This window comes from Saimiri boliviensis, chromosome 4, assembly GCF_048565385.1.
Source record: "Saimiri boliviensis isolate mSaiBol1 chromosome 4, mSaiBol1.pri, whole genome shotgun sequence".
NCBI lineage: Eukaryota > Metazoa > Chordata > Mammalia > Primates > Cebidae > Saimiri > Saimiri boliviensis.
The window spans coordinates 100,884,300-100,905,596 of record NC_133452.1 but is presented as its reverse complement, the minus strand read 5'-3'; the positions used below and the strand labels follow the sequence as shown (position 1 = coordinate 100,905,596).

At 42.5% G+C, this 21,297-nt stretch overlaps 1 protein-coding gene and 1 non-coding gene across 3 annotated transcripts in view; both read left to right on the top strand.

Annotated features, from left to right (window-relative positions):
- Nucleotides 1–21,297, top strand: part of STK38 (serine/threonine kinase 38) — a 48,078-nt gene that overhangs the window by 4,192 nt on the left and 22,589 nt on the right. Inside the window, exons 2-5 of one of the 2 annotated variants that reach the window (XM_010334089.3) lie at nucleotides 3,939–4,071; nucleotides 12,856–12,907; nucleotides 15,018–15,140; nucleotides 17,891–17,974. In XM_010334089.3, coding sequence (XP_010332391.1) covers nucleotides 3,941–4,071; nucleotides 12,856–12,907; nucleotides 15,018–15,140; nucleotides 17,891–17,974 — 390 coding nt within the window. In that variant the 5' untranslated portion in view covers nucleotides 3,939–3,940. Of the gene's footprint in view, nucleotides 1–3,935; nucleotides 4,072–12,855; nucleotides 12,908–15,017; nucleotides 15,141–17,890; nucleotides 17,975–21,297 lie in introns of both variants that reach the window. The other variant, XM_003923202.4, reaches the window with a different exon arrangement.
- On the top strand, nucleotides 2,339–2,479 carry LOC120363352 (U4 spliceosomal RNA). Its single transcript, XR_005578918.1, has one exon. It is a non-coding gene; the product is annotated as a U4 spliceosomal RNA (small nuclear RNA).

Genomic DNA, 21,297 nt, shown 5'->3' with positions numbered 1-21,297 from the left:
CTGAGATCGTGCCATTGCACTCTGCCCTGGGCAACAGAACAAGACTGTCTGGGAAAGAAAAAAAAAGAGTCCGGCGGGGCTCAGTTCCAGGTTTGTTGCCCCGGTGCCGGGACCAGGTTGGTCTTAAAATAAAAAAGGAAAGAGAGAAAGAAAAATGACCCTTGGTCTCTCGTGATTTTTTTTTTTTTGCTGCGGTTGTCAGAGGTAGTAGAGACAGGGTCTCGCTATGTTGCCCAGGCTGGTCTTGAACTCCTGGGCTCAGATGATCTTCCTGCCTCATGCTCCCAAAGTGATGGGATTACAGGCATGAGCCACGGTGCTCAGCCTCTCTTAATTTTTTTTTTAAAAGCTCCCCCTTACAGAGACGGAGGGGGGCTCCAAAGCTGAAAGAGGAGACCCCAAATTTTTATGAGCTTTGTATTGGGATAAAAAGACAGAGAAGTAGATCATGTATGAGGAAAGAATGGTAAGGATAAAATATTGAGCACTATTGCCAATGCTGGAGCAAGTCAGTGTTAGTGAACAATTTGGACAAGTGTCATAATATAGGTTAGCTGAAAAATCTGGGGGTAGATTTTATTTTATTTTATTTTATTTTGAGATGGAGTCTTGCTCTGTCACCCAGGTGGAGTGCAGTGGCATGATCTCTGCTCACTGCGACCTCAGCCTCCTGGGTTCAAGTGATTCTTCTGCCTTAGCCTCCCAAGTAGCTGACATTACAGGAACCACCACACACCCGGCTAATTTTTGTATTTTTAGTGGAGACGGGGTTTCATCATGTTGGTCAGGCTGGTCTCAAAACTCCTGATCTCAGGTAATTTGCCTGCCTCAGCCTCCCAAAGTGCTGGGATTACAGGCGTGAGCCACTGTACTCGGTTGATTTTATTTTATTATTTATTTATTTTTATTTATTTATTTATTTTTTTTGAGACGGAGTTTCACTTTTTGTTACCCAGGCTGGAGTGCAATGGCACGCTCTCGGCTCACCGCAACCTCCTCCTCCTGGGTTCAAGCAGTTCTCCTGCCTCAGCCTCCCGAGTAGCTGGGATTACAGGCACGTGCCACCATGCCCAGCTATTTTTTTGTATTTTTAGTAGAGACGGGGTTTCACCATGTTGACCAGGTTGGTCTTGATCTCTTGACCTCGTGATCCACCCGCCTCGGCCTCCCAAAGTGCTGGGATTACAGGCTTGAGCCACCGCGCCCGGCCGGTTTATTATTTATTTTTGAAATGGAGTCTTGTTGCGTAGCCCAGGCTAGAGTGCAGTGGCACGATATTGCTTCACTGCAATCTGTAGTCCCAGCTACTCCAGAGGCGTAATCTACAGGCGTGTGTCACACACCCTTTTGTAAATGAGATTTTAAATTTAGGAAAAAATTAAAAGTTATCTAAACCCGTTGGTGGTGTTTTTTCTTTTTACTTTTTTTTTTTTTTTGAGACAGAGTCTGGCTCTGTCGCCAGGTGCCAGACTGGGGTGCAATGTTGCAATCTCGGCTCACTGCAATTTCTGTCTCCTGGGTTCAAGCAATTCTCCTGCCTCAGCCTCCTGAGTAGCTGGGACTACAGACGCATGCCACCACGCCCAGCTAATTTTTGTATTTTTTAATAGAGACGGGGTTTCACCATGTTGGCCAGGATGGTCCTGATCTCTTGACCTCGTGATCCACCTGCCTCGGCCTCCCAAAGTGCTGGGATGACAGGCATGAGCCACCGCGCGTGGCTGGTGGTGTTTTTCTTGTGTAAAATGAGGAAGTTAGGATCTCTTGTTTTTAAGGTATTGATACTTCTGCCACTAGAATTGATTGAGGTTTTTTGGTCATATTGTTCCTTTTATTTTAAGACTTAAATCTTTATTTTAACCTGTAAATTCAAGTAAACGGCAAACATTTGTCAAATGCCTTAAGGCTGTGTCACAGCACGTATATATTAGTAGATTACCATTTTAATCATAGATTTTTCTTCTAACTGTGGATAAACTTAAAAAGGTACTGGGAACAGGCCAGGCATTGTGGGTTATGCCTGTAATCCCAGTACTTTGGGAGGCTGAGGCTGGGAGATTACTAGGTCAGGAGTTTGAGACCAGGCTGACCAACCTGGTGAAACCCCATCTCTACTAAAAGTACAAAAATTAGCTGGGTGTGGTGGCACACACCTGTAATCCCAGCTGCTCAGGAGGCTGAGGCAGGAGAAGCCTGTAATCTCAGCTAGTTGGGAGGCTGCGACACAAGAATCTCTTGAACCTGGGAGATAGAGGTTGCAGTGAGCTGAGATTGCATTACTGTACTCCAGCCTGGGTGACAGAGTGAGACTCCATCTAAAAAAAAAAAAGAGAGAGACAGCTTTGCAACAGTGGCAGTATTGTAGCCAATGAGGTTTATCCGAGGCTCGATTATTGTTAATTGAAAACTTTTCCCAATACCCCCCATGACGACTTGAAATATAGTCTGCGTTGGCAATTTTTGGGGGTCTCTATGGAGACTGAATAAAAAAAAAGAGAGAGAGAGAGAAAACTATGTAAAAAGCACAAGCAAGAATAAAATTTTCTATTCTCACTGCCTATAGGTATGCCACTAATAACATTTTGATGATATATTTCTTTTTTTTTTTTTGAGACGGAGTTTCACTCTTGTTACCCAGGCTGGAGTGCAATGGCACGATCTCGGCTCACCGCAACCTCCGCCTCCTGGGTTCAGGCAATTCTCCTGCCTCAGCCTCCTGAGTAGCTGGGATTACAGGCATGTGCCACCATGCCCAGCTACTTTTTTGTATTTTTAGTAGAGACGGGGTTTCACCATGTTGACCAGGATGGTCTCGATCTCTTGACCTCATGATCCACCCGCCTCGGCCTCCCAAAGTGCTGGAATTACAGGCTTGAGCCACCGTGCCCGGCGATGATATATTTCTAATAATTCTGTGCACATAAACACAAAAAGAATTTAGATCATGATATACATTTTGCTTTGTAATCTGTTCTGTTGACTTCGAATGGAAGCGTATCTTCTGACATTAACTGTTTGGACATATTTTAATTGCACATTATTTTATTGAAGGGTGTTTTTTTTTTCTTTAGGCTTCAGCTTCATAATCATGAAGGGTTTTTTCATACCGAATTAGTTCTATTGTATATATTCAAGTTATCTCTAATTTCCCATTGTGATTACAGTGCTGCATTGAACCCCGTTGTGATGATTTTTTTATAGGTCCTTGACTTCTTCAAGGTAGATTACTAGATGGCAAAGAATTGTACTGTATGTATACTATATATATATTTTTAAGTCTCACTAGTCAGGGAGGATCCGTACTCAGAGACAACAATCCCTGAAAAACAGAAAGAAAAAAAAAGTGTCTCACTAGGTTGTCCAAGCTGGTCTTAAACTTGGGGGCTCAAGCAATCCTCCGTCTTGGCCTCCCAAGATAGCTGGGATTACAGGCGTGTGGTTTAGTATATATTCTTGATTTACCTATGTGGTTTTGTGATCCTATTTTCTTTAAAAATGCAATACCGTACTTTTGCACTAATATGTTTTAAAGATATATTTGCGTGACTGATAGGTACAGGTAGAGTTGCTTCTGGTTGTTGCATAGTATTTCCTATGCAGCGACAGCTCTTTATTTTCTTACTGAATTGCCTCTAACTTCCCATAACACAAATTATGGCATAATGAACATCCTCTTTGTACTGAACATCCTGTGTATGTCTCTTTAGAAGCCCTTTTGACGGTTTCTCAAGTCTTTATGAGATTTCTCGGTCATGGAACAGTAATTTATATTTATTATTTTACCAAATATTGTCTTTGTCTGGCTTTTCTTACATATTACCTGTTTGTCCTCCAGAAAACTTGTACCAATTTACATTCCTACCAGTAGGGTAGGAGAATGCACAATGGGTGATTCTAACTCCAAAACTAATACCTCTTCTTTTCTTTGTTTCTAGCAGCCATGGCAATGACAGGCTCAACACCTTGCTCATCCATGAGTAACCACACAAAGGAAAGGGTGACAATGACCAAAGTGACACTGGAGAATTTTTATAGCAACCTTATCGCTCAACATGAAGAACGAGAAATGAGGTAAAGAGTTTTGTTTTAAACAATTGTGTCATGGGTGTGGCATGCATTTCTCGTATTGTAAAACACTTATAATGCTGAAAGGAGACAAGAATACTAGCAGCCGTATTATAGACTATCATAATAGAATGACAGTGAAAGGGATTGTCAAAGTCCCTGCTGTTAACCTACTTATGCCTAAAGGTCATACAAACTTCTACTGAAATATAAGAAAAAGTTGGTACTTGGGAGGCTAAAGTTGGGAGGATTGCATTAGCCTATGAGTTTGAGGCCAGCCTGAGCAACAGTGAGACTCTGTATCTTAAAAAAAAAAAAATTGGGCTCAATCCTTGGAGTTAATTGTTAAGGCGGTGTGGAATAATGGGAGTGCAGCCCATTTGGAGTCAGACCTGGGTTTAGAGTCCTGCCAGTTTCATTGAATAGAATAGATGTATGAAGCTCTAACAATTTCTTTACTCTTTCTGTGAATTGGTTCCCTCATCAGGAAAATGGGGATAATACTGCTTGCCTTGCAGGATTGCAATGGGTATAGATTGTTTTACACATCGTAGTCACTTAGTTAATGGTGGTAGTATCAGCTGTTGTTATTACTGATCTGGCATATACTATCCACATAGTAACTCAAAGTTTATTTATTATTATTTTTTTGAGACTGAATCTCATTCTGTTGCCCAGGCTAGAGTGCAGTGGCATGATCTTGGCTCACTGCACTCATGTGGCCAGGCTGGTTTTGAACGCCCGACCTCAGGTATTCCACTTTCCTCAGCCTCCCAAAGTGCTGGAATTAATAGGCATAAGCCACTGTGCCCGGCCATAGCTCATAATTAAAAAAAATTTTTTTCCTAATATTTTACCATGAAAGTATTCAGAAATACAAAAAACTTGTAATAATTATACAGTGAATATATACATATATATCATCTAGAGACTATAATGATTATTATATTTGTGTTTTTTTTTTTTTGAGACGGAGTTTCGCTCTTGTTACCCAGGCTGGAGTGCAATGGCGCGATCTTGGCTCACCACAACCTCCGCCTCCTGGGTTCAGGCAATTCTCCTGCCTCAGCCTTCCGAGTAGCTGGGATTACAGGCGTGTGCCACCATGCCCAGCTAATTTTTTGTACTTTTAGTAGAGACAGGGTTTCACCATGTTGACCAGGATGGTCTCAATCTCGTGACCTCGTGATCCACCCGCCTTGGCCTCCCAAAGTGCTGGGATTATAGGCATGAGCCACTGCGCCCGGCTGATTATTATATTTGTTTAACCACATATTCATCTATCCATTCTTGTATGTGTTCATTAATCCATCTTAATTTTCTGCCTCACTTCAAATTATGTTGTAGACATCAGTATACTTCTGAATATTTTTGCTTGTATAACATTAACTAGAGTTCAATATTTATATTTTTGGGGGAAGGGTGTAAAATTTATGCACAATGAAATGCACAAGTTGAAGGGTACCATTTTATGAGTTTTGACAAATGCATACACTTGTATAATTTAAACCTTTATCAAAACAGCGAACATTACCTCTCCCAGAAAGTTTTGTCGACCTTGGACAACCATTGTTGTGAGTTTGTTTCTATTATAGATTAGTCTTGCCTGTTTCATGCAAGTGGAACATATAAATGGAAATGTATAGTATGTACTCATTTAAGCAAGGCATCTTCCATTTAGCATAATTTTTTTTGTTGTTTAGACAGGGTGTTGCTTTGTTGCCCGGGCTGGTATGCAGTGGCACAATCATAGCTCACTGTAGCCTCCACCTCCCACGCTCAGGTGATCTTCCTGCCTCATCCTCCCAAGTAGCTGGAACTATAGGTGCATGTCACTACACTTGGCTAATTTTTTTTTTTTTTGAGATGGAGTTTCACTCTTGTTATCCAGGCTGGAGTGCAATGGCGCCATCTCGGCTCACCGCAACCTCCGCCTCCTGGGTTCAGGCAATTCTCCTGCCTCAGCCTCCTGAGTAGCTGGGATTACAGGCACGCGCCACCATGCCCAGCTAATGTTTTGTATTTTTAGTAGAGATGGAGTTTCACCATGTTGACCAGGATGGTCTCAATCTCTTGACCTTGTGATCCACCCGTCTTGGCCTCCCAAAGTGCTGGGATTACAGGCTTGAGCCACCGCGCCTGGCTACACTTGGCTAATTTTTAAAAAATTTTTTCTAGAGACAGGGTCTCACTTTGTTGCCCAGGCTGGTCTTGAACTCCCGAGTTCAAGCAATCCTCCCACCTTAGCCTCCCAAAGTGCTGGGATTACAGGTGCGAGCCACCACAGCTGGCCAGCGTAATGTTTTTGAGGTTCTTCTGTGTTGCTATATGCATCAATAATTTGTTCAGTTTTATTGTTGAGTACTTTTCTGTCTTCTGACTTTATCTTAGTTTGTTTATCCGTTTTCTTATTGATAAACACCTGGGTTCTTTTCAGTTTTTGGCTATTTTGAATAAACTTCTATGCACATTTTTGTACCAATCTTGTGAACATTTGTTTTTAGTTCTTAGGTAAATATCTAGAAATGGAATTGCTGAATCATATACACAGATATATGTTTGGCTCTTTTTTTTGTATTTGAGATGGAGTCTTGCTCTGTCACCCAGGCTGGAGTGCAGTGGTGTGATCTCTGCTCACTGCAACCTCCATTTCCCAGGTTCAAGCGATTCTCCTGCCTCAGCTTCCCGAGTAGCCTGGACCAACCACGCCCAACTAACTTTTGTAGTTTTACTAGAGACGAGGTTTCACCATCTTGGCCAGGATGGTCTCGGATCTCTTGATCTCATGATCCACCTGCCTTGGCCTCCCAAAGTGCTGGGATTACAGGCATGAGCCACCATGCTTGGCCTAATTTTTGTAGTTTTAGTGGAGATGGGGTTTCGCCATGTTGGCTAGGCTGGTCTTGAGTTCCTGACCTGAAGTGATCTGCCTGCCTCAGCCTCCCAAAGTGCTGTGATTACAGGTATGAGCCACTGTGCCCAGCCAGTACCCTCTTTTTTTGTATGAGCTGCTAGTTGGTTTTGGATTTACTGATACAGTTCAATAAGACTTATAGGTTTTATTCTTCCTAGAAAATATTTTTAGCCGGGCGTGGTGGCTCAAGCCTGTAATCCCAGCACTTTGGGAGGCTGAGGCGGGTGGATCACGAGGTCAAGAGATCGAGACCATCCTGGTCAACATGGTGAAACCCCGTCTCTACTAAAAATACTAAAAATTAGCTGGGCATGGTGGCGTGTGCCTGTAATCCCAGCTACTCAGGAGGCTGAGGCAGGAGAATTGCCTGAACCCAGGAGGCGGAGGGTGCGGTGAGCCGAGATCACACCATTGCACTCCAGCCTGGGCAACAAGAGCGAAACTCCGTCTCAAAAAAAAAAAAAAAAAAGAAAATATTTTTAAAAAGTGATTGACAAGAGTTACCTCAGAAGTGAGAAACAAGGTTTTTTTGTTTTTTGGGTTTTTTTCTTTTTTCTTTTAAAAAAATTTTTTTTTCTAATCTTATGTTTTCTTTTTTAATATTTTTTTCTAATCTTATGACAGATTATATTTGCTTGTTTTTAATGGACAAGGTTTCAGTGCGTCACCCAGGCTGGAGTGCAGTGATGCAATCATGGCTCACTGCAGCCTCAAACTCCTTGGCTCAAGCCAGCCTCAGCCCCCTAGAGTGTTGGAATTACAGGCATGAGCCACCATTGCCTGGCCTGGGTTTTCAAGCTTTTTGATGTTCTGGAGGGTCACATTGCAGGACCTTGATAAGTAAACAGTTTTAATGATAGGAAACAATTGATAATAAAGAGATAATATGTGATAAGGGTTTGAAATAAGTATTGGGCTAGTTAATTTTGAGACCAAATTGTAATACAAATTTTTGTTTTTTTTCTTTTGTGCCTTGTCCAGGTGCCTTTAAATATCTGTTACTCCTAGCATTGTTAGGCAACTTTTGCCCTGTTCCAACATGCACTAGGTTATAGTTGAAACAAAGGACTTAACTGCAGGAGGATATGTGTACAAAGCCCAGAGACAGAAGAAAGAATAAAATTCATCTGGGAATTGTTTCCTGTATAAACATAAAATATGAGAACTTTGAGCAGTTTCATAGAAACACTATAGCAGCTTCTACAGATTTTTTTTTTTGTGTGGGGGCAATGGACTCTTGCTCTGTAGCTCAGGCTGGAGTACAGTGGCGTTACCTTGGCTCACTGCAACCTCCGCCTCCCAGGTCCTGGTTCAAGCAATTCTACCTCAGCCTCCCAAGTAGCCGGGATTATAGGCATGAGCCACCATGCCCAACTAATTTTTTTTTTTTTTTTTTGAGACAGAATTTCACTCTTGTTGCCAGGCTGGAGTGCAATGGCGCGATCTCGGCTCACTGCAACCTCCGCCTCCTGGGTTCAGGCAATTCTCCTGCCTCAGCCTCCTGAGTAGCTGGGATTACAGGCACGCGCCACCATGCCCAGCTAATTTTTTTTGTATTTTTAGTAGAGACAGGGTTTCATCATGTTGACCAGGATGGTCTCGATCTCTTGACCTCGTGATCCACCCGCCCCGGCCTCCCAAAGTGCTGGGATTACAGGCTTGAGCCACCGCGCCCGGCCAATTTTTGTATTTTTTAGTAGACACGGGGTATCACCATGTTGGCCAGTCTGGTCTTGAACTCCTGACCTCATGATTCACCTGCCTTGACCTCCCAAAGTGCTGGAATTACAGGCGTGAGCCACCGTACCCAGCCCTACAGATTGGTTTAAAAATAATTAGGCTGGGCGTGGTGGCTCATGTCTGTAATTCCCAGCACTTTGGGAGGCAGAGGTGGGCGGATCACAAGGTCAAGTGATCGAGACCATCCTGGTCAACATAGTGAAACCCCATCTCTATTAAAATAAAAAAATTAGCGGGGCATGGTGGTGCATGCCTGTAGTCCTAGCTACTTGGGAGGCTAAGGCAGGAGAATTGCTTGAACCCGGGAGGTGGAGGCTGCAGTGAGCCGAGATCACACCACTGTACTCCAGCCTGGCACCTAGCAACAGAGCGAGACTCTGTCTCAAAAAAAAAAAATAATAATAATAATAATTAAACCCCCTGAATCTAGTGTCCATCACACGGTGCTGCAGAATGCCACCTAATGGTCTCCTATTAATACCATTCTTCAATCACAAGTGCTCAATAGGGCAAGTGCATCTGCTCTATTCCTTCAGTCTGTGTTTTGTCTTCAATGGCGGCCTTGGTTGTAAACTTCTTTAGGAGCAGCAGCCCTCCTTGTATTCTCTCTGTATATGATCCTAGGTATCTAGTAGGTAATGAGAGTTGTCTACTTATTCATTAAAAAATAATGGTTTAGATCATTCATAGGCAGTTTGAAATCAAATCTGAGGAGACAGGCATTTCCTTGTACCAAATATTTTCAGTTGTTTCTTTTCTTCATGAATACTATTTAGGTGGATTAATTAAAACCATAAACAGCTAATTTAATATATAATAAAGGCAAGCTTTTTTTCTCCTCAAATCAAATAAATACTTTAATAATTTTACTGAGAACCTCTGTGTTCTGCAACTCCTCTTGGATTTTCTCACCTATGGTTTCTTAACTGTAGAAATTCTCCATTTGGTCTTACCTAATACTGAGTAGAGATATGTGATTATTATTAGTGATTCAGTGTCAGTTTTATTTAGGCCCCAAGAATGAGCAAGTTCAGACCTCCAAATGGTCTTCACTGACCAGATATCAGTCAAATCAGAGTGTAGAATTGAAGTAATTTGTTGAGATCTTAAAGAAACTGTGTAGTGTTAATTTTAGGGTATTTCTGGCTGGTTGCAGTGGCTCACACCTATAATCACAGCATGTTGGGAGGCCGAGGTGGGCGGATCACTTGAGGTCAGGGGTTTGGGACCAGCCTGTGCAACATGGTGAAACCCTGTCTCTACTAAAAATATACAAATTAGCCAGAAATGGTGGTACATGCCTGTAATCTCTGCTACTTGTGAGGCTGAGGCACAAGAATCACCTGAAGGTTGCAGTGAGCCGAGATCATGCCCTGCACACTCCATTCCAGCCTGAATGACAGAGCCAGACTCTTGTCTCAAAAAACAAAAAACAAAAAACAAAAAAAAACGCTGGGTGCAGTGGCACATGCTTATAATCCCTGTACTTTGGGAGGCCAAGGCAGGTGGATCAGTTCAGGTCAGGAGTTCGAGACCACACTGGCCAACATGGTGAAACCCCATCTCTATTAAAAATACAAAAATTAGCTGGGTGTGGTGGCGGGCGCCTGTATAGTGAGGAGGTATGATGGTGTTAAGTACTCAGGGCGTAAAAAGGGTTGACTACAGTTGTGTTCTTAGAGCTTTTGCTTAGCGTGTTATGCTCTGACTTCTTATTCTGCTCGGCTTCAACTAACACACATAGATGCACATGCATCCCAAAATATTCTGGGAACTAGGAGAACTGTTTGAGTTCCTCTCTCTGTATTTCCTATCTTGGTTAGTGGTATCATATCCCTCTAGACAAAAAATTCTAAGACTTTTCCCTAGACTTGTATTGTCAGTTGGTCATCTTTGCAATATCTCCACTTCATTCTAGTTTTCTGCCCTGGCTCTAGACCTTTTTTTTTTTTGAGACGGAGTCTTGCTCTATCGCCAGGCTGGAGTGCAGTGGCGCAATCTCGGCTCACTGCAACCTCCGCCTCCTGGGTTCAAGCGATTCTTCCGCCTCAGCCTCCTGAGTAGCTGGGACCGTAGGCATGTGCCGCCATGCCCGGCTATTTTTTGTATTTTTAGTAGAGACAGGGTTCCACCATATTGGCCAGGATGGTCTTGATCTCTTGACCTTGTGATCCGCCCGCCTTGGCCTCCCAAAGTGTTAGGATTACAGCTGGCTCTAGATCTTTACTGCACGTCTGAATCATTACAGTGACTCTCCACTGGCCTCTCATCTTTCTCAGTTGCTTTCTCTGCCAGTCCATCAGATCCTCATTACTGCTGGCTACCATTCTAAAATAGAAATCTTACCATATCACTCCTTTGCACACAAGCCTCTTTTAGCACTCGCTTGTCTACAGAATGAGATCCAGCCTTCTTGGTGTGGCATTTGAAGTGCTGTGTGTATCAGCTGCAATGGACTACATGCTATTTCTGTAGCATACTGTACACTCTTATCCTTCTTTGCTCTGTTTTTATCTGTTTATCTAGAATGCTGATGAGTAGTGGAGGAGAGATTCTAGCCCATGTGCTTTCATTTATTGTGCTGAATAAATGAAGGTTCTGTGGAATTGGTTGTAAGGAAGTTTTACTTCCTTCTTTTAGTTTTATGAGACTATAGCTCGAAAACATTATTGCTTCACTTTCTAAAGTTCAGTACTCCAAGAGTTTGATGTCTGAAGGTTTTTTAGTTTCACTCCGACACCCAAGCTGTGGTGCAGTGGTGTGATCTTGCCTCACTGCAACCTCAGCCTCCTGGGTTTAAGTGATTCTTGTGCCTTAGCCTCCTGGGTAGCTGGGATTACAGACACCTGCCACTATGCCCAGCTAATTTTTTTTTTTTTTTTTTTTTTTTGAGACAGGGTCTTGCTCTGTTGCCCAGGCTGGAGTGCAGTGGAGCAGTCTCTGCTCACTGCAGCCTCCACCTCCTGGGTTCAAGCAGTTCTTCTGCCTCAGGCTCCTGAGTGGCTGGGAATACAGGGGCACACCACCATGCCCGGCTAACTTTTGCATTTTTAGTAGAAATGGGGTTTCACCATGTTGGCCAGTCTGGTCTCAAACTCGTGACCTCAAGTGACTCACCCACCTTGGCCTCCAAAAGTGCTGGGGTTACAGGCATGAGCCACCGCACCCAGCCTAATTTTTGTGTTTTGAGTAGAGACTGGGTTTCACCATATTGACCAGGCTGGTCTTGGACTCCTGACCTCAAGTGATCCACCTGTCCCAGCCTCCCAGAGTGCTGGGATCAGAGGTGTGAGCCATCGCACCCAGTCTGATGTATGAAATTTTGATGATAGTGGTACCAGTCACCTTTTTTGATCACTTTTTCCCCTAAAATTTCCAAATTCTGCTTTTACCATTGTTTGTTACCCTTTGCTCATGGCAGGGAGGAGGAGGAAGATGCAAAGATAAAGGAAGTAGACTTCAGTCAGAGAGAGGGAAAGAAACACCATGATAGGAGGTTATCAAATACCAGCTGTTTTGTGGTTTGGTAAGGAGAAAATAATTGAAAAAATATATTTTTTAAAACAACCCTCAAAACCTAGAGAGAACCTTTTTTGAAACAAGATTCTTTGTTGCGTTAACATCTTAGACAGTTTTTTAAAAAATGTAGACCTAAGGGTGGGGCATGGTGGCTCACACCTGTAATCCCAGTACTTGGGAAGGTCAGGCTGGAGTTTGAGACCAGCCTGGGCAATACAGTGAGACCTCATTTCTACAAAAAATTTGAAAATTAGCCAGGCGTGGTGGCATGCGCCTGTAGTCCCAGCTACTTAGGAGGCTGAGGTGGGATTGCTTGTCTGTGAGGTAGAGATTTCAGTGAGCTGAGATTGTGCCAGCCACTGCATTCCAGCCTGGGTGACAGAACAAGAGCATGTCTCTCCTCCCCCCCACCCCCCCAAAAAAATAGACCTAACAAGGAGTGGAAATCTTTTTATTTGTCTTGGTAACTGTAATTTTTTGTTTGTTTGTTTTAATGGGACATTTTGAGATTTACCTGTTTTTGTCATTTTTAAAATGCAGTGACAGAATTAAGTTATAGAATTTTCCGAAAGGTATCATTCAGATGTGATTTCATATGTCTTTTGTTTTTGTTTTAGACAAAAGAAGTTAGAAAAGGTGATGGAAGAAGAAGGCCTAAAAGATGAGGAGGTAATTAATATTGGCAGTGTCTTCCTTAAAACCCAGCATGGCAGATTGTATTTTGTTCAGTGAGTTGTTAGCCTTGGTACACATGAGAAGGGTTTTGGCTCAGTAACAGAACTTGAGGAGGTAGCGTGCTTCTGGATTTTGGTGTTCATGCAGAGGGACAAATTACTTATTAAGTACCTAGGAGAGGAAGGATTCTCTAGGTATAGTTAGAGTAAACTAGATTTAGAATTCCAAGAGAAAGCAATGATCAAATTAAAATTTAAAGAGCAGGCCGGGCGCGGTGGCTCAAACCTGTAATCCCAGCACTTTGGGAGGCCGAGGCGGGTGGATCACGAGGTCAAAAGATCGAGACCATCCTGATCAACATGGTGAAACCCCGTCTCTACTAAAAATACAAAAAATTAGCTGGGCATGGTGGCGCATGCCTGTAATCCCAACTACTCAGGAGGCTGAGACAGGAGAATTGCCTGAACCCGGGAGGCGGAGGTTGCGGTGAGCCGAGATCGCGCCATTGCACTCCAGCCTGGGTAACAAGAGCGAAACTCCGTCTCAAAAAAAAAAAAAAAATTTAAAGAGCAAGTAACAGGCCGGGCGCGGTGGCTCAAGCCTGTAATCCCAGCACTTTGGGAGGCCGAGGCGGGTGGATCATGAGGTCAAGAGATCGAGACCATCCTGGTCAACATGGTGAAACCCTGTCTCTACTAAAAATACAAAAATTAGCTGGGCGTGGTGGCGCGTGCCTGTAATCCCAGCTACTCAGGAGGCTGAGACAGGAGAATTGCCTGAACCCAGGAGGCGGAGGTTGCGGTGAGCCGAGATCATGCCATTGCACTCCAGCCTGGGTAACCAGAGCGAAACTCCATCTCAAAAAAAAAAAAGAAAAGAGCAAGTAACAGCATTTTTACTGAAATCACTGAAAAGCCTCTGTAGGAATAGGGCAAATTTCTGAAATATTTTTAATTCTAAGTTCTGGGATACATATGTTGAATGTACAGGTTTGTTACGTAGGAATATATGTGCTATAGTAGTTTACTGCACCTATCAACCCATCATCTAGGTTTTAAGCTCCACATGCATGAGGTATTTATCCTAATGCTCTCCCCCACCCCCTGACAGGCCCCAGTGTGTGATGTTCCTAAATCTTTATTTTTTTATTTTATTTTTTATTTTTTTTTTGTTTGTCTTTTTATTTTATTTATTTTTTTTTTTTGAGACGGAGTTTCGCCCTTGTTACCCAGGCTGGAGTGCAATGGCGCGATCTTGGCTCACCGCAACCTCCGCCTCCTGGGCTCAGGCAATTCTCCTGCCTCAGCCTCCTGAGTAGCTGGGATTACAGGCACGTGCCACCATGCCCAGCTAATTTTTTGCACTTTTAGTAGAGACGGGGTTTCACCATGTTGACCAGGATGGTCTCGATCTCTCGACCTCGTGATCCACCCGCCTCAGCCTCCCAAAGTGCTGGGATTACAGGCTTGAGCCACCGCGCCCGGCTTTGTTTGTCTTTTTAAATTTACCACTGATCACAGACAACTGAAATCTTTATTAAGGCAAAATATCCATCTCAATCAGCCCTTCCACCCAGCGCCCACAGATATGGTAGGAGAAAATAACAAGGGACTGCACAAGGAACCGAAATGGCAGTGGAAATGCCTTCAAAAATAGAATTGGCTTGCAGAACCCAGGACAGTGGTGAAAAATACCCAATACTTGTAGAAATAACAGAAAGTTAGAGCATATAATGTGTAAAAAAATCCAGAGGGAAAGAGAACACATTTTTCATATATATTAAACAGGATAAAGGAAAATGTTGTTGGTTATTTATCCCTCCCTTCACTAAAAATGTTAGGATAGTAGATTGTTGAAGTAGGTTAGTCAGAGTTCCCAGAGGAGGCACCCGTCTGTTCAGTGTGGCTTGGATGTTTCGTGTAAAGGCCAGGAAAGGGAGACGTGACCTCTTAAGGATCTTTCTGGGGTGCTTTCATGTGTGAAAAGATTATCCCTAGTCCACTGTGGTCCTGTTTCCAGCTGGTTAAGTCACAAACATGACTTGTTACAGAGTTTTAGAATTTCACCTTCTTCCCCTCTCCTTTCTTCCTTATTTAAATATTAGAAACGACTCAGAAGATCAGCACATGCTCGGAAGGAAACAGAGTTTCTTCGTTTGAAGAGAACAAGGCTTGGATTGGAAGATTTTGAGTCCTTAAAAGTAATAGGCAGAGGAGCATTTGGTGAGGTAAAAGCCACAGCTGCTTATCAAGTACAAAAATATTGCAAAACTTCAAAGTTTCTAACATACCATGAACTCATGATTGTTGATATAACTGAAATACATGGAATTAGATGGGTCAGGCATGCCAGCCCCACATCCTAATTGCTTTGTCTGTTTGCTTTCTCTTTTTCTTCTCTCCATGGTCCCTGATCTCTGTTCTCTATTTTGCCAGAGATGGTGTCGGTGTTTAGAGGGAGAGTTGAAAGGTAGAAGGAAATCAACATTTATTATTTACTCGCTGCTTTTTTCCCCATAATCAGGACGGTAACCCATTTAATAGGTGATGAAATTAGGACTCCAATGGTATATAAAATATCCTAGTATCACACAGCCATTGAGCAGTCGGACCCAAAGTTGGGCCCAACTTCCTGAATTCAAAGCTCTTGCTTTTCCCAGTACCACACCGCTTCTCCAGAAGGAAACTAACGGTGTCTCTCCACCCTTTATTTCTCCCCACCAGTTTGATACAGCTCTAAAAAGATGACACTAGGAGGTAGAATTTACTGAAAGGAGTTACAGAGGTAGTGGTAGAGAGTTGAAAGCATTTGTGACTTTGTCCCCACAATTCTTGTTGGGCACAAGAGCAATCTGTTGGGGAGAGTTTGAGAGAGCCCATGCAAGGTCGTTCCCATTCATGAAAAATGCCCAAAGTGGATAACCTACTGATGTAATAGTTGCAAGTGTAGAAGGAGCAGTATATATATATATTTTTTTTTTGAGATGGAGTCTCACTCTGTCACCCAAGCTGGAGTGCAATGGCTTCTAGGCTCACTGCAACCTCAGCCTCCTGCGTTCGAGCAGTTCTCCTGCCTCAGCCTCCAGAGTAGCTGGGACTATCGGCATGTGCCAAAATACCCAGCTAATTTTTGTATTTTTAGTAGAGACGGGGTTTCACCATGTTGCCCAGGCTGGTCTCAAACTCCTGACTTTATGATCTGCCTGCCTCGGCCTCCCAAAGTGCTGGGATTACAGGTGTGAGCCACCTCACTTGGCCAGGAGCAGTGTATTATTAAAACCTGGTACCCCGGGGAAATGTGAGTAATATTCAAAGGCATAGGTGATAGATTGATCCCTCAGAATTCCGACTGGCTTCCTGAAAGAGGTAAAAGTATACTACCAGCTCTGAAAGAGCTTTCTGTTTGGCAAGGAAGGGTTGTGGTACTCAATTAGGAAAAACATGAAGAAAGGTTCAGGGAAAAGAAAACATACTTATTTTGGGAGAGGAGGGGAAGACATGCAGGAGCTTGCAATGAAATTTTTCTGCCGGGTGCAATGGCTTACTCCTGTAATTCCAGCACTTTGGGAGGCCTAGGCAAGCGGATCACCTGAGGTCAGGATTTTGAGACCAGCTGGGCCAACATGGCAAAACTCTTATCTCTACTAAAAATAGAAAAATTAGCTGGGCAAGGTGGCAGGCACCTGTAATCCCAGTTACTTAGGAGGCTGAGGCAGGAGAATTGCTTGAACCCAGGAGGTGGAGGTTGTAATGAGCCAAGATTGCGCCATTGCACTCCAGCCTCGGAGACAAGAGCGAGACTTCATCTCAAAAAAAAGAAATTTTTTTTAGTGTGTAGACCATTTTCTTTTCTTTCTAAAATTAATCTGTTTTCTTTAAAAACTATGGAAACCGTAAAAGAGGAAGGAAAACTGCATGAAACACAATTTCCCAAAATATACATTTTGAATTTTTTTTCTTTTTTTGAGACATAGAGTCTTGCTTTGTCGCCCAGGCTGGTGTGCAATGGCGTGATCTTGGCTCACTGCAACCTCCACCTCCTGGGTTCAAGTGATTCTCCTGCCTCCTAAGTAGCTGAGACTACAGGCATACACCACCATGCCCATCTAATTTTTGTGTTTTTAGTAGAGATGGGATTTCACCAGGTTGGCCAGGCTGGTCTCAAACTCCTGACCTCAGGTGATCCGCTCGCCTTGGCCTCCCAAAGTGCTGGGATTATAGGTGTGAGCCACTGTGTCTGACCTGAATTTTTTGTTTTCCTTTCCAGACATTTTTGTTATACATGAGGTTTTACTTTATTGTTATTATTATTAAGTGACAGGGTTTTGCAATGTTTCCCAGGCTGAAGTGCAGTGGCTGTTTACAGGCGCAGTCCCCCTACTGATCAGTATGGGAGTTTTGACCTGCTCCATTTCTGAACTGGGCCTCTTTACCCTTCCTTAGGCAACCTGATGAGTTGTTGTCGTCCTCTGCCCCACTCCTGGGAGGTCACCATATTATGCTGAACTTGGTTCACACACCTGATCAGCATAATGCGCCATAGCTTAGAACTCCTGAGCTCAAGCAATCCTCCTACCTCAGTCTCCCAAATAGCTGGGACTACAGGTATACACCATCATGTCTAGCTATTTTTGTTTTAATTACACATCATTGTAATCATTTACTTAGATTTTCTGAGCTGACTGGATGACATATGTCAGGGGTTTAAGGAGTCCTTAAATTTGAAGTTGAAGGTTTTTAATTAGACTGGTTTGTTCAACTAAGGAACCAAAGCTGTTTAGATGTAGAGGTATTTGAGACTGTTTCCAGCACCGACTACACTGTATTCATTTTGGAACACTGAAAAGCATTTTCTTCTGCTTTGTTATTACTAGTTGCTTGAGTTAAAATTACAATACTTTTTCAGTTAACTATTGTGTCCTGAAAGCATTAGCTTGGCAGTGTGAGTTGACTTGGCATTTCTTTTATAACATTTTAGGTACGGCTTGTTCAGAAGAAAGATACGGGGCATGTGTATGCAATGAAAATACTCCGTAAAGCAGATATGCTTGAAAAAGAGCAGGTAAAGCACAGTTGTAGTGGTGCTTTTAACTTACTGATTTTTGTCTCCTAAAACTTTTTGTTTAATTGAAATGGATATTTTTATTGCAGTTTTCTTTAGCATATAGTATGGCTATATATGTAATATTATCTTCTTCCCCCTGTGAAGAAGCAGTTCATATTTAAAATCACAAATAAGGCCGGGCGCGGTGGCTCAAGCCTGTAATCCCAGCACTTTGGGAGGCCGAGGCGGGTGGATCACGAGGTCAAGAGATCGAGACCATCCTGGTCAACATGGTGAAACCGCGTCTCTACTAAAAATACAAAAAATTAGCTGGGCATGGTGGTGCGTGCCTGTAATCCCAACTACTCAGGAGGCTGAAGCAGGAGAACTGCCAGAACCCAGGAGGCGGAGGTTGCGGTGAGCCAAGATCATGCCATTGCACTCCAGCCTGGGTAACAAGAGTGAAACTCCGTCTCAAAAAACACAAATAAATAAATAAATAAATAAATAAATAAATAAAATCACAAATAATGCCTACAGGTTATGTGTAATCTTTTAAAAATTGAAAATCTATTTGAAAAGCAGCTGTTACTTGTGTCTTCCAGTTGATCACAAAATGTCCTTAATGTGAGAGCCTTTTTTTACTGAGGTCATATGTGATGTGGTAGTGTGTTTCTTACCAAGTGCTGAGAAGTAGAAATTGTATATATACCTCATAACTAAGGATTAGGAATTAGAATTTGGATTTTACAATCTAAAATGTGTCTTTATATGCTTCATTCTGTTTACCTAAACCAAAGTTGAGTTTTCTAGGTAGCTCATCAGTTCCTGAGAAAGACCAGCCATCCAATTTCTGAATGAATTTGAAAAATATAATGCAAATGGCAGAACAATACAAATTATCCTTTAATGATTAGGGACACTTTCTAAAACCAAAACCTGGTTTGCAGATAGATCTATAAAGTACATAAACACCTTATGCAAAATAAATAAGGTTTTAACTATTGGAAAGTGTATTTTAAAAAGCAAGAATAGACTTTCTGTACATCTAGTTTAATGTAGCTTGTTGCTCAAGAACAGATTGCAGTGGGTGCTGACTACAAATGTCCTGTTAAAGATTTGATGCTACAGGAACGTGGAGACCTTGTGACAAGGAGAACTCCCAATTTAGAGCCAAAGAGGGAGAATGGAGATTGGCCCCACAAGCAATCCTTTCTACCTATTGAGAGAAGATATAATCACTGGTCTTCCCTGTCTTCATTTAAATGCCACCCCAAAATTTGGAATTTTTATTTTCTCTAAAATTTTCATGTGTTATGAGAAGCTTTAGACTCCTGGGAATTTCAGTTGAGAGTATCAAATACCATGGCAGTAAATCTTTAGACACTATGCTAACACCAACCCCTTTCAAAATTCACAGTAGCTGTATTTACGTATTATCTACAAATTAGTGTGTGGTATGGGTGTGTAGGCACTGAAAGAGTTTCAGTTAATCTTGAGACGGAAAATATAAAGCTTCTGCATTAGTCAGTATGTTTGCATCTCATGAGTAAGTTATTTTTGCAAGATATATTTCCTTCAGTTTCAACCAAGGCTTAAGACCTCTTTTTATCAAATAATTGGCCGTCAGAGTAAAATTGCAAAACAAAGTACATAGGATTTTCAGAATTAGTAATTTTATGTATACCAGGTGCCCAGCATGGTTTCTAACAGTGGATGATCCAAACATAATATGTTAAAAACCCTTTTCTCAAATATTGTGCCTTCTTCAGTTTCTAAAACTTTTCTCTATGAAAGTAAAGGAACTGTCTATTAGAACTAACATTTTAAATGATGCATTAATTTATGCCTTAAATGGTACATTAACTTAAATTGTTTAGCTCACTTTAGCTGATGGACTCAACTCCCCAGGTTTGATCTCATTATGAACCAGTTACAGTCTCTGGCCACAGATTCTACCTGGCTCAGCCATCTTAAAGAAGCATGTGGGTGTGCTAAGTAAAACATGAAAGTAGACCAGTGCAAATCCATCACCATTTTGGGGTAGGGCTGACAAAGTAGAGATACAGAAGTAAAATTGTTTTTTTGTTTGCTTTTACTAAATAATCTGAGTAGGAATTACAAGCTACCCACTGAGTATTCAGGTTATTTTTTGGCTTCACATCGTGGACATTTTTGCTACCTGGGAAAATTTAAAGGGTAAGACATGGCATCTAGCTAGTTTCTGATGTTTCTCTTCCAGTGCAAAAGGAAAACCTTCAGTTGTGATGCCAGTATACAGTTATTGAAGGGACAAAATGCTGGCTTTTATTTCTGCTTTCTTTTTTTTTTTTTTTTAAGACCGAGTTTCGCTCTTGTTACCCAGGCTGGAGTGCAATGGCGCGATCTCGGCTCACCGCAACCTCCGCCTCCTGGGTTCAGGCAATTCTCCTGCCTCAACCTCCTGAGTAGCTGGGATTACAGGCACGAGCCACCATGCCCTTTTTTGTATTTTTAGTAGAGACGGGGTTTCACCATGTTGACCAGGATGGTCTCGATCTCTTGACCTTGTGATCCACCCGCCTCGGCCTCCCAAAGTGCTGGGATTACAGGCTTGAGCCACCGTGCCTGGCCTTATTTCTGCTTTCTTAAGGCACAGGATAGCAGCTATTACCCCCACTTTATTAAGTATTTATGGAACAGGGGAAAGATACCTTTTTGTATGAATTGCACCTCCGGTTCTTCCCTCCCTCAATCTATATTCACCCAACTCCACTTTCAAACTAGGAAGTTTCTAGCTACTGTTTCAGCCTCAGGAGAAATGTGCAAGGTGTGCTCATGGTAGTTTTCCCCTTGACAAACAGGAAATGTTGTGGTCAACATTCTGTCCTCCAGGGTGAGTGACAAGTGGTAATTGTAGTGCCTCCACTTTTCTCTGGCTCCCTGCAGTAGGTGGGGATCTGAATGGAAGCAAGGAGAGACAGGCAGATGAAGGCTGCCTTCCACTATATTAATGTCTTACAGTGACTGGGACCCCTAGCCATGGCTGTGGGGCAGCAGGCAACATTACTGTTTCCCAAAAGCTTTGCTTCTGTATTAAGGTCGAATAAAGGCAGTTGCTTTACTTGGCTTCATTGTGTTTCATAGCACACTTTCTTTTCACCCTTATTGTCCATTTCTTCCCACCCAGTACCATAAGTACAGATGTAAAGATGAAGGTTTTCTGTACTGTTTCATTTTTTTAATTATTTATTTTATTTTATTTTATTTGTTTTTTGAGACGGAGTTTCGCTCTTGTTACCCAGGCTGGAGTGCAATGGCGTGATCTCGGCTCACCACAGCCTCTGCCTCCTGGGTTCAGG